Source organism: Eublepharis macularius, chromosome 2 (genome assembly GCF_028583425.1).
Source record: "Eublepharis macularius isolate TG4126 chromosome 2, MPM_Emac_v1.0, whole genome shotgun sequence".
Taxonomy (NCBI): Eukaryota; Metazoa; Chordata; class Lepidosauria; order Squamata; family Eublepharidae; genus Eublepharis; species Eublepharis macularius.
The window spans coordinates 23,021,092-23,034,905 of NC_072791.1; the positions used below are offsets into that span (position 1 = coordinate 23,021,092).

General features: G+C 39.9%; 1 protein-coding gene across 8 annotated transcripts in view; it reads right to left on the reverse strand.

Moving 5' to 3' along the window:
- PPP2R5C (protein phosphatase 2 regulatory subunit B'gamma) overlaps window positions 1-13,814 on the reverse strand; it is an 87,479-nt gene that overhangs the window by 26,792 nt on the left and 46,873 nt on the right. For all 8 annotated transcript variants that reach the window (XM_054970680.1, XM_054970679.1, XM_054970681.1 and 5 more), the window contains one exon: window positions 787-986. In XM_054970680.1, the coding sequence (XP_054826655.1) occupies window positions 787-986 (200 nt within the window). The remainder of the gene's footprint in view (window positions 1-786; window positions 987-13,814) is intronic.

Consider the following 13,814-nt stretch of genomic DNA (forward strand, 5'->3'; position numbering starts at 1 on the left):
CAAGGAGACAGTTGGTCAGAGGGGAAGGCAGTAAACCAACATAATCCCAATCCTGTCTCGAACGCCAGCGCTAGATTAACACAGTCAAACCCAGAAGAATCCGAGGCAGGGCATCAAGTCAGACTACAGTGACACCACCCCCCTGCCCACCAGGCCTATGCTGATGCATCACCAAGTATCCTGGGGCACATAATGGTGAGAGGTTAATTCCTCCCCTGGACAGGTCTCAGTGATACATGCCATGTCTTCCTCCTCATCCAGAATTAAGTCCTGCATGGCCTCTGTTTTACTTGTAACTGACCTAGCATTTAAAAGCAAGCTATTAAAACCCAGTGGGATGCTGAGATGGTCACCAGCATCACTCTGGCTAGAAAAAGAACCACAAAGGGCAACAGCCTGCAAATGTCTGCTGTCCCTTCTCCTTACCTGGCCCGCCCTTCTCCCACCACTCTATCTCCCCCTACCCGAAACTATATTGATCATGGCACCATTTTCCACCCTACCTGCTCCCCCAAGCACATCCCCAGCCAGCAGGTGAAACAAGGGCAGACACTATCACAAACACTACATTTCAGATTCCAGGTCTCAGATCATGGCGAGGTTTTATTACATTGGTTGTAATAGCTGCAATTCTTACGTGCTAATAAATACTAGTGGAAAAGTTATGTTCTGAAGCACAGTACAAAGTGTTAGGAAAACCCTTTAGTCAACATCTATGGCCTTACTTAAGAAAAACCACTTAATTCTGAGAATTTTTTCCGGAATAATTTTATTTACATTACTTACCATATGTACTACTTCGGGGTAAATAGGCTCTGTGATCACATTGCGATTATGCGTGATGTATTCTACCATTTCACTTAAAGCCGCCCGTTTTACTTCCTTCCACTTTAGGTCACTTAGTGGATCAGAAACAAAGTCAAAAAGGACACAACATTGTCGCAACTTCTGAATAAAGAGTTTTTCTTGCTCCGCAGGGGGGACATCTGGAAGGAGTGAAAATATTTTGTTATTACATGTGTAGATACTGCTGTCTGGATATTGTAGAAGATGACAGTACCTTGAAAGAGTACAGAAAGCATTTTTTCCTACTCTGTCAAAAAAAGCAAAATTGTGTTACAGCTGAGAAAATGCTATACTTTAGCTGGTGATGAGGTACTATGTTCTACCCTTCCCCCCTCTATTTTTCAAATATGTGCATATATCCAGTTTCTTACTTATTACATAATCTCTACATCGTAAATTTAGTTGATATATAAAAATATTTAGTTCAGAAGTTCAAGGCCTTCTGCAGATGCCACCCCACAAATGGCAAGAGCGACAGCTGCCTGTACATGTGCTCTTTCTGTGGTGGCCCCACCTTATGGAATGGCCTATCTGAAGAGGTCAGGTTGGCTTTCTGCAAACTATACAAAATTGAATTATTTCAGAAGGCTTTTAACTGTGGAAAAGGTTTGTCCTATAAAATATACAGATGTCTTGGTAAAGGGACAGGGTCTGTGAATTATACTATTGAATACTACTTGTTGGTGTAGATATGTCCCTACTGAGAATGTGTGCCTCATTTAATATGTTCACATCAATTTGCTTGTGTTTTGTTTCTGCTTTGTTTCATATCTGTATTCAGTTCTATTTCTGCAATCCATACCCCATTGTATTGTTTGTTGGGTTTATCAGTCACTGATTGTATTGAGTTACACTGGGTAATCCACCTTCAGTCTCAGTAAGAAAGTAGATTATAATAACATAAAATGAATGAATGAAAGTATTTAGTCTTTGAGATACAGTGTGAGGTAGGCATCCTGTGTACCCACACAGATCCAAGGTACTTTAACTGCTAGAAAAATCTGAAAATGGGATGTTTACATATCTTTCACTCAAAACTCAGGATGAAGTTTACCTCATAAGAGGACAATACTTCAGCAGAGAATAAGCGAAACCACATATGGAAGATAATGCTGGGTGGTAGTTATGTTTCTCTCTCACACTTGAATCAGACTAGATATATTCATGCAGTAGAAGAGGTGCAAATAGAGAAATACAATCTCAATATAGTAGAATTATTAACACTGTACCAATGTAGACTGGAGTGAAGGGAAATTACACATTCAAAATCTCTCCTGTATAAAAGTCTTCCTAAAAGTAGAAACAGGCAGAGATGGATCAGAATAGTCTCTTACATACTAGTTTTTCTTCTCTTGCAAAGTTTTTTTTTAAAAAACATGACTGACTTACATTCCATCAGTTATTACCTCCTTAAGCTCTTTGACTTTTGAATATGGCTCCCAATCAGCAGGACCACTTATGAAACACATTAATGAGTTCCTCCAGCTTTTGGAGAACATTAAGTATCTTTCCATGGAAGAAAGGTCAAGGCTGGCTCAAACCAAACTGAGCCCAAGATTCTGATCCTGGCCAGTAAGCTAAACACATTGGGCAATATTTGCTAATTTTGTTATTTGTTGGAAGACAGAGTTGTACTTAGTAGCCTTGATAGCCCAGACTAGCCTAATCTCACCATAGTTTGAAAGGTAAACTGGGTCAGTACTTGGATGGGAGATCACCAAGGAAGATGGGGCTGCTGTGCAAAAGAAGCCAATGGCTAATCACCTCTGCTCATCTCTTGCCTGGAACTCCCATGAAGTGGAAGTTCACGAGGTTGCCAGAAGTTGGTTGTGACTCCGCAACACACTTTAGCTTTACAGTTGTACTAAAAGTTGTGTTCCATTAAGTAAGTTTTTATTGTTCATAGAGTTATACTGTTTTAACCTTGCATTTGTTAGCTGCCTTGAGTTCCTGGAAAGCTTGGGTATAATGATAAAAAACGTGGGGAGAAATGGATCTAGTAAACAAGTATTATAAAACAGCTAAAAGTCCACCAAGTTTCACAAGTGTGGAAGAGGCTGGCAAGGGGCTGTGGCTCATTGATAAAGTCCCAGGTTCAATCCCTGGCATCTACGCTTAAAAAAAAAAAAAGACCAGGTAGTAGGTGATGTGAAACCTCCATTTTAGAGCTTACCTAGGCATTACAAGTTACACAAGTTCATCATGGGGACTTGCAATTATACTCTAGCTGCTAGTTCTCAGTGGAAACTCATGAGTAAATGTGCAGCATGGCCTGATTCAGATCAGGACTGCTGAACAGGAGGAAAAAATCCTGCCTTTCCCCCTGTGCTGTTTACAGTGGTTGAAAATCTTGTTTCAAAAGAGGAGTCATTATTTGTTCCACTGTGAGCCAGAACATGCACTGAATAGTTGCATGTGCTGATACCCACAGAGAAAATAATGGCCCCCACCCCCTGCAGCCCCTGGGCTGTTTCAGCCATTGAAAACAGCACAGGGGAGAAGGCAAGAATTCCTTCTTTTGTGAAGCAATCCTGATCCAAATTGGGCCCTGCTGCTTGTTTAGTCACAAGCTGCCATGACTAGGAACTTGCAGCTACAACAGAGTTACAAGTTCTTGTACAGAATCCGTACAGTAGATAATTCATGCATCTAGTTAGGCTCTCAGACCTGGAGAGCTGCAGCTATTCATAGTAGACAGCGCTGACCTTGATAGAGCAGAGATCTGACTCAGTATAAGGCAGCTTCATGTGAAGAGTGACGGAAAATTCCAGTCTCTTCCCTACTATAGCACCCTCCTCGGTCTTCCATCCATCATGGAGGCTATTGCCTCAGGTACAGCAAAAGGCTTGCTTTTTAAGCTTACCTTCGATCCCAGCTCCCTTAAACTAAACATGGATTCTAGAACCTGAGAATGAGATAAAAACATTCCCTCACCCCAGAAATTATATTCATGTTATAAAACTATTCCTTTCCATGTTCCTGTCTGTCATGGGGGAGGGAAACAGTGGCATTAGGAACCTTGTCTTACCCCTTGGCTATGTAAAAAATAGGAAAAATAGGTTTTTAAAGATTTCAATTGGATTTTAACTATAATAAATGCCCTCCAAAACTTGCCTGGTTTAACATGAAATCTGAAGAAGTGTGCAAAAACTGCTTAAACTTATGATCATCCTATCAAAAGCTGCTTTCTAAGTAAAGGACTATGAGAAGAACATCTTCAGACACCTAGTTCATAAACTGTCAGCCAGGCATTAAGAAGTCAAAACAGGTGTTGTCCACAGATCTACCTGGATGAGCTTTTATCCTTCTTTTATGTTTAGTAACTGCCTGATTTCTTAGTACTCCAGTGGTAAACTGGAACGAACAGGGACATTTACCTCCCATCTCAAGCAAAACACTGATCTTCTTAGTAACTACCAGCCTTTACTTCTGGTTGAAATTATTTACTGTTTTGTGAGGTAGGGCTGTTACATATCAAAAAGAGAAGGTGCCATCTAAAATGTGTGCGAGTATATTATGTGCCATCAAGTCACCTCCGACCTACAGCGACTCTATGAATGAAAGACCTCCAAAACATCCTGTCGTGAACAGCCTTGCTCAGACCTCGCAAACTAGAGGACGTGGCTTCTTTTATTGAGTCAAGTAATCTCGTTTTGGGTCCCCCTCTTTTCCTACTGCCTTCAACTTTCCCCAGCATAGTCTAAAATAGAAAGGAAGACCCAGCACCTTTTTCTTTATATCCCTGCAAGGGAAGGGGCTAGAGACTCCGGGAATTCAGAGAATCTGCTGTATCTATAATTATAATGGTAGGTCAATAAAGCTATGAAAATGATTTTTTAAAAACTGCAAAAACTCTGGGGACCCAAGGAAGGGGGGGGGAGTGGTCACTGGTGCCAGAAAAAGCAGCGCAGTTTGAAAAGCACATAGCCGTGGCTGTTCTAGGATCCATCCCAACAGAGAATGGTTTGCCCTGCCAGTGTCAGCCCCCACCCCATAGCTCTGTATCAGCCCAGACAGAGCTCTCCAATCATAGTGGGAGGAACTTAAGTACGGGTGGCAGAGCTGCTCCTCATTTATGCTTCCTCATGTGTTCATTTTCTATCTTTAAAAAAAATCTAGTCCTTACATCAACATAACACTATAAGAACTGGGACTTTATGTTTGCCACTATGGAAAAGCTACAATTGGGAGAAAGATTCATCAGAGCAATTAAGGAAATTTACAGAGACCAGACTGCAGCAATCGTGGTGAATGATGAATTGACCAAGAAATTGACGATAAGTAAAGGAACAAGACAAGGTTGCCCGTTGTCTCCATTGTTGTTCATTCTAGTATTGGAGATTCTGATGATACAAATACGTCAAGATGAGGAAATTCGTGGAATAAAAATAAAGGACTATACATATAAGGTCAGAGCATTTGCGGATGACATAATGTTAATTGTAGAGGACCCATTGGAGAACATGCCAAGAGTGATAGATAAGATCAAGGAGTTTGGAGATTTGGCAGGTTTTTATATCAACAAAAAGAAGTCAAAGATATTATGTAAAAATATGACTAAGCAGAAACAACAATTATTAACGGAAACAACGGACTGTGAAGTAACAAGCAAAGTGAAATATTTGGGAGTCGAATTAACTGCAAAGAACATAGATCTATTCAAAAACAATTATGAAAAACTATGGACTCAGATAGAGAGAGACTTGATTAAATGGAATAGACTGAATTTGTCATGGTTGGGCAGGATTGCAGCAGTTAAGATGAATGTGTTACCAAGAGTAATGTTTTTGCTACAGACAATACCAATCATCAGAGACTCTAAACAATTTGAAAAATGGCAGAGGAAAATATCAGATTTTGTTTGGGCAGGCAAGAAGCCTCGAGTGAAAGTGAAAGTTTTACAAGATGCAAAGGAAAGAGGCGGAATGCAACTGCCCAATCTGAGATTTTATTATGATGCAATCTGCCTAGTTTGGCTGAAAGAATGGATGACATTAAAGAACAAGAAACTATTAGCCCTAGAGGGATATAAAAAAATATTTGGATGGCATGCATATCTATGGCATGACAAAGTAAAGGTCAACTCGATGTTCCTGCACCATTTTGTACGGAGAAGTCTATATACAATCTGGAAGAAGTACAGAATTTACCTACAAGAAGGAACTCCTTGGTGGGTGCTTCCATATGAGGTGATAGACCCGAGAGCTGTTGACAACGAACGACAATGTTTGACATACAAAGAAATAACTAAAATAGAAGCATCTAAACTTAGAATAAAGACGCAAGAGGAACTATCACCGAACTACGATTGGTTCCAGTATAGACAGATCAGAGATTTGTATAACTTGGACTCTGTAAAGGGAGGTATACGAATAGAGAACTCGGAACTAGAGCAGACCCTTTTTAAAGAGGACAAGAAAAGAATATCCAAGGTATACCAAGTACTGTTGAAATGGTATACCGAGGATGAGACAGTTAAAACACAAATGGTGAAATGGGCTATAAATTTTAATAAAGAAATAACAATGGAGGCATGGGAATACTTGTGGAAAACTACAATGAAGACAACGACATGTACTAATATCAAAGAGAACATTTACAAAATGATCTATCGTTGGTACATGACACCAAAGAAGATTGCGCTAGGGAATTTGAATACTTCTAATAAATGCTGGAAATGTAAGAAGCATGAGGGCTCCCTCTATCATATGTGGTGGTCGTGTGAGGTAGCCAGGCAGTACTGGGGGGAAATAATAAGAGAAATGAGTGAAATTTTACAATTTCAAATTAATAAGAACCCAGAACTCCTGCTACTGAACTTGGGAATGGAGGGAATTCCAGCCCAACACAGGACGTTGATATTTTATATGACAGCAGCAGCTAGACTTTTGTATGCGCAAAAATGGAAAGTACAAGAAGTGCCAACTATTGAAGATTGGACTTACAAATTGCTGTATATGGCTGAAATGGACAAGATGACAAGAAAACTGAGAGATCTGGACTCAGGGCAGTTCAACACAGACTGGGAGAAGCTGAAACAATACCTGGAGAAGAAATGGGAGGTGGGAGGAAAACTGTGGCAGTTTGAGAACTACTGAAGTACTGAAGTAGAGGGGGGAGACTTTACCGGGGGGAGAAGAGATAAATGTGAATTAATAAGCAGTCAGATCAATAGATTGACATATATATAGATATATATAGGTTAACAAACAGAACATAGATAGAAAATAATTAACTATAAGGATTAAATATAAGGATTGATTAACTAAAAATATTTTCTTTTTTTTGGTAAGCTTTGTAAAATGTACCAAACTGAATGTCTGAAGATACAGATGAGTCAAATTGATTGACTACGTGATGAAAGATATATAGAATTATTACAAAAAGATAGAATGAGTAACATATAGAGAATAAGTCAAATTGTTTGATCTAAATGAATGTATGATTTACATGGTTTATGATATATAGAAATATTTGAAATTGAAAAATGGGATAAAATGTTTATCTAAGATGGAAACAAAGACTTACAGTTTGGGCATATAATGTTAAAAATAGTTAAGGATGTACTGCTTAGAATAATGGAGAATATATATTTGTTTTAGATAGAGGAATCTAATATTCATAGTAGACAGCGCTGACCTTGATAGAGCAGAGATCTGACTCAGTATAAGGCAGCTTCATGTGAAGAGTGACGGAAAATTCCAGTCTCTTCCCTACTATAGCACCCTCCTCGGTCTTCCATCCATCATGGAGGCTATTGCCTCAGGTACAGCAAAAGGCTTGCTTTTTAAGCTTACCTTTGATCCCAGCTCCCTTAAACTAAAAATGGATTCTAGAACCTGAGAATGAGATAAAAACATTCCCTCACCCCAGAAATTATATTCATGTTATAAAACTATTCCTTTCCATGTTCCTGTCTGTCATGGGGGAGGGAAACAGTGGCATTAGGAACCTTGTCTTACCCCTTGGCTATGTAAAAAATAGGAAAAATAGGTTTTTAAAGATTTCAATTGGATTTTAACTATAATAAATGCCCTCCAAAACTTGCCTGGTTTAACATGAAATCTGAAGAAGTGTGCAAAAACTGCTTAAACTTATGATCATCCTATCAAAAGCTGCTTTCTAAGTAAAGGACTATGAGAAGAACATCTTCAGACACCTAGTTCATAAACTGTCAGCCAGGCATTAAGAAGTCAAAACAGGTGTTGTCCACAGATCTACCTGGATGAGCTTTTATCCTTCTTTTATGTTTAGTAACTGCCTGATTTCTTAGTACTCCAGTGGTAAACTGGAACGAACAGGGACATTTACCTCCCATCTCAAGCAAAACACTGATCTTCTTAGTAACTACCAGCCTTTACTTCTGGTTGAAATTATTTACTGTTTTGTGAGGTAGGGCTGTTACATATCAAAAAGAGAAGGTGCCATCTAAAATGTGTGCGAGTATATTATGTGCCATCAAGTCACCTCCGACCTACAGCGACTCTATGAATGAAAGACCTCCAAAACATCCTGTCGTGAACAGCCTTGCTCAGACCTCGCAAACTAGAGGACGTGGCTTCTTTTATTGAGTCAAGTAATCTCGTTTTGGGTCCCCCTCTTTTCCTACTGCCTTCAACTTTCCCCAGCATAGTCTAAAATTGAAAGGAAGACCCAGCACCTTTTTCTTTATATCCCTGCAAGGGAAGGGGCTAGAGACTCCGGGAATTCAGAGAATCTGCTGTATCTATAATTATAATGGTAGGTCAATAAAGCTATGAAAATGATTTTTTAAAAACTGCAAAAACTCTGGGTACCCAAGGAAGGGGGGGGGAGTGGTCACTGGTGCCAGAAAAAGCAGCGCAGTTTGAAAAGCACATAGCCGTGGCTGTTCTAGGATCCATCCCAACAGAGAATGGTTTGCCCTGCCAGTGTCAGCCCCCACCCCATAGCTCTGTATCAGCCCAGACAGAGCTCTCCAATCATAGTGGGAGGAACTTAAGTACGGGTGGCAGAGCTGCTCCTCATTTATGCTTCCTCATGTGTTCATTTTCTATCTTTAAAAAAAATCTAGTCCTTACATCAACATAACACTATAAGCATACTCAAAAAATAAAAGGGCGTGTGTGTTCTGATGTTACTGATGATGCCCCCGCCCTCACTTGAAAATCGTGATTATTTAAAGGCACATTGCAGAACAAAATAAACCAACTCTACAACTGTCAAAACGCAAAGGGAGGGCAGATGTGCAGAAGAACTGCACCCAAACCAATTCTAATTCTAAATCAGGAAGTCAAGGGTGCGGATAAGCCCAAAAGAACTGGGGAAAGAAACTAGAGACCCCCCCCCCAAAGCCCCAACGAAAAGTAAAGGCAAAAAATGTGTGCAGAAGTCATGGATAATTTGAAGCTGTATAGGGCCAGAAGAACGGATGGAAAAATCTTGTGCGGAAAACTCCTGTATGAGTTATTTTTCTGATTAGCAAGATTGCTCTCTCTGTCTAGGATGGGAACGCCTCTCAGCTCCTCCTCTCTTTCTGTGTCCCCTGAGAGAGATTCTCTCTTGCCTCATGGTCTTCCAAAGGAGGAGGATGCACCTTTCTAGAAGCCCTGACATGGAGGCCTAATCCACATACCCGTCTGTAAACGTGATATCAAATTAGTTGGCTGTGCCAAACTATATGCCAAGTCTGCATAAAGGATTTATCCAGTTTTAAATCAATATATATTTTTATGGTTACCACAACCAATTAGTGTGCATTTTCAAAGGAAATGCAAAAGTAGCTAGCTCATGGATAATTTGAAGTCATTATTTAAATTTGCTTTTTAAGGTCCACTTAAATTAAAAGTGTATGTGGGGAAAAACAAAGACTATAAGAACTGAGAAGTAGGCTTCATAGGAAAAACAGGGTTTAATCCGAAGGGAGAAAGTGATCAAGATTAAGCAATATAAACCCCTCAAATCTACCTAAAAGTTAATTTCTGTGACCCATTTCTAGCTCCGCAGAAAGCAAGATTTTCTTGCACAGCTGGGAAAGAAGTTGCTTTAGAATATATGTTAGTTTAGTTGTCCAGATGTATTTTTAAATAACATATTTGCTTAAGCTCAATTAGCAAAATATATTATTGAGAAACTATAATTATAAAGTGGCAATATGAACCCAACAGGAAAAAAACTTCTGAAGTCTAGTTCAACACATTTTATTAGGACCAAATCAAACCATATAGTGGGAGGCATGCTGGGACCCTTGAAATCTTGCTCAATTTGCAACGTTTAAGCATAATGTTCAAGTTTTATCCAAGTCAATTAACATGCTTTATAATGAGCAAAGCAGCAGCTTTAACATTTATTAAGGTTTTGCATATTTAGCAATTCTAAACTGCATCTTCAAATTCAATGAACGCACAAGAACAACATAGGAAAATAGCCAGATAAACACACAGTGCAAAGTGAAATTCAATTACAGTTTTCGTCAGTGTTACTAGGAGACCACTGATAGCAGACAGCTTGGTAACCACAAAGAAGGTGCTAAATGACAGCTGTTTATGATCAGAACATCATTCTTATGACAACAAGCAGAATACAAGCGCCCCTTTAACCAAATTTTGAGACCTCTACAGTCTCAGAGCACCAAAATATTTTAAATAAATGTAGCACTTCTGATGCAATGTCATTTTAAACAAGTGAAAGAGATGCTTTCACCACCTGTATAAAATTGTTTAGGCAAATACTTGTGTGCAACCACCTTCAGCTAAATTCAATTTAAAATGATCTGTTTTCACATGCAGCATACAGAATTTGATCTAGATATTCACAGAAATACAGCCCAATGTATAGACAAAGGAAAAACTTAAGTTACCAACTAAACCTGATAATTTTTTCCAGGCCATGGCAACATTAGTTTATACCACTATGTTTATGGCAGTTAACTGTCTTTAGGTTAAAGAATACAAATTAACAGGCAGGTAACCTGCAAGGGCTTGCAGAAAGCATTATTTTCTCCTCCCCTAATACTTCCTCTTTCCCTTCCCTGAAAGCTCCCACAGTTTTCCCTTTCCTTGCTTCCTTCTCTCTTTCCCACCAGCCAACCTACTTTTATCTGTTCTCCTGTCTTCAGCTTTCCCTCCTGTAGCAGCGTCTCTCTGGGAAAACTTTGAACAAGTTACATGGTGCCAGTTATGCCTGAACTCATGAGGACTTGCTGGGGGGGACCTCACTTTCCCTTGTATCCCCTTCTCACATAATTTCCTCTCTCCCTCCTCCTGGCAGCCCCGATATCCTCATCTTCGCCTGCTTTCTTCCCTCCTTCCCACCCACCAACCTTTTTTCTGCCTCCATCTTCAGCTATATTTCTTTATTTCATTTACATGCCACTTTTCTCCACAATGGGGGCGCAAAGCAGCTTACATCATTATCCTCTCCTCCATTTTATTTCCCCTAAAGCCTTGTGAGGTAAGTTAGGCTGAGTGTGTGTGATTGGCCCAAAATCACCCAGTGAATTTCAACAGCAGTCAGGATTCAAACCTGGCTCTTCCAGATCCTAGTCTGAAACTCTAATCACTGCATCAGCTTTCATGGGTGGCTGTTGAACAGTCGCAAGCAACCAGGTCCGGGTGAATCACGCAAGCTGCCCAGTGCCTGCTCCTAGCCCCAGTGAGTTCCTCAAAGGCCAAAAGAGCCCTGGAAAGAGCCCCTCCCCACCCCTCTGCCTTTTCCTGACAGAAACCAAGGCTTGAATACTGTTGTGGTTGCCTTGCAACAGCCATTCAGGGCACCTGTTATTCAAAGTTACAGGAGTTCCTTTTATTGCTTGGTTTTTTTATTGCTCCCAATGTTTTTTTAAAAATTATTTCAGATTTTTCTGCAATCCTGGGACTTCTCAGATTTGTAGAAAGATCTGTCTTATTTGTCCATGGCCCCAAATCAACGGATGGGGCCACATTAAGAATTAGATATACTGATTACAGGTAATAGTCGAGGGACTGGATTTTATGACTGGCTATCAGGAAATAACAGTTAGCTACCAAGCCCAACCATAATATGTGGATGCCTAAACCTAGGCCAGAGCAGCTTTAGGTGGACTTGGCCTTTGAGTCACCATTCTTCAAAACAGCATTGCCTATATGCCAAAGGGACAGTCCTATTAGCGTATTGTAGCCAAAACAAGCTTTGTGGCATCTTAAAATCTAATGAACGTATTGTTACACAACCTTATGAGAACCAGAGATGAGATGTGTATCTTATGACACAACAGAGGAACTTCAAGAACTCTATTCTAAAACAATATGAATTATCTATAATTAGGAATCAACAACATTACAGACACAGCGGCTATATTCGAATGCAATGTTTTCCTGTAGTGAGTGCAATCTGTTAAAAAGGAAACCCAAGTTAGATTCCTATCTGCATTACAGACCAAATTCACTGCATTCAAGATTTATTCTAGGATTCTCCCATGCAACTGGGACTCAAGGTAGGTAACATATAAAGAGCCAAATGAATCACACAGTTGGATCCAACCTGTTTTTCCACCGCTAAAAAGAAGAAGAGGGATCCCTCACTGACCCCTCAAAAGGCTATGTTTGGGATCATGACAGCTGCACAGACAATAGCCATAAGTGATGGGGGCTGTACTAAGGAGGTGAACTGTGCAAGAACCAACAGATCACAGAAGCTACCAAGAGACTCCAAAGGCTCTCTTAAGAAGTCCGCTCTTATAGCCCTTACAAAATAAGAAAAAAAGCAGGGCCTTCCTAATTTCTTCTGGATGGCTGTTCCACAGGGCAGGAAGTGCTACAGAGAACCCCCCTAAGTGGGCAGCAACAGAACACAGCCTTCAAAGGTTTGAGACAACCAACAGGTGCTACTGTGCAGAACAAGTTGCTGCACAGGATTGTACTGAGAGATGGTCCTTCATGTACTAAACTCTGAGAATATCTGAGCTGGAGGAAAGAGACCAGAATTATAACTAGTTCTTAAAGTTAGCCACTAAATTCAAGAAACTGGTACATTGTTTTCTATTACACACATACTTTTTCTGTTCAGAGTAAAATGCCATGTGGTGAAGGCTATGCAGCTTAAAAATAGGGCTTCAATAAGGAACATTGTATTTGGTAGCCTGTTGAGAACTGGTCGGTTATTACACAGCTGAAGTCAATAACTGAGCACTTTGATGAGGCCAGAAACAAAACACAGTCTTGGAAAAATGAATGATAATCTTATATAAAGCAAGTTAAGGGATCCCCTCCCTCTTTCCTGATGCTTAGTAAACCTCAGGGAAAAGCATTCACACAGACATCGGCTTTTAAAAATGTAACTTTCCAATATCATGTCTTTAATTATATGGGAGAGAGAAAATGCACTCAAAACACAACAAATATGCATATATGTTTCCCACCCAATTTTCTTTCAGCCAACATGTTTTATACACAAAAGTCTTCTCTTTTAAATATAGTTGCCTACAGATAGTGCTCAAAAATGACATTCACCTCAAAGTTTCATATGGCCTTTTAAACCAGGGGGACTTTTGAGTGTGATACCAGTGCGTGTTCGCTTTTATATCTGTTTTAATTATCTGTTGCACACTGCCTTGGGGATGTTATTTTGGGCGGAAAGGCAGCATATAAATGTTTTAAATAAATAAGTAGTTCTACTGGAGCAGGTCCAACCAGCTTTTATGCTGAAAAAAACGGGAGGAAGGATCTTCTCTGACCACCCAAGAAGCTAGGGATCATGAGATCTGTATGCACAAAGAGCTATGTGAAATAGGGGTTGCAATGGAGTTTGGTGATGAGTGGAAAAGCTGGCCGGATTGACCCCACTGCCTCCAAATGGGTATCATGGGTAGAAAATCAAGACAACTGTCCTCCTTAATTTACAAAATACATGTCTGCTTAACAATGAAAAGGCAGCAAAAAAATTATTTCCTGCAAACAGCCTCCCTTTAGATCCTACTTTCAACTACAATACTATAAATATTGCAAGCTTAT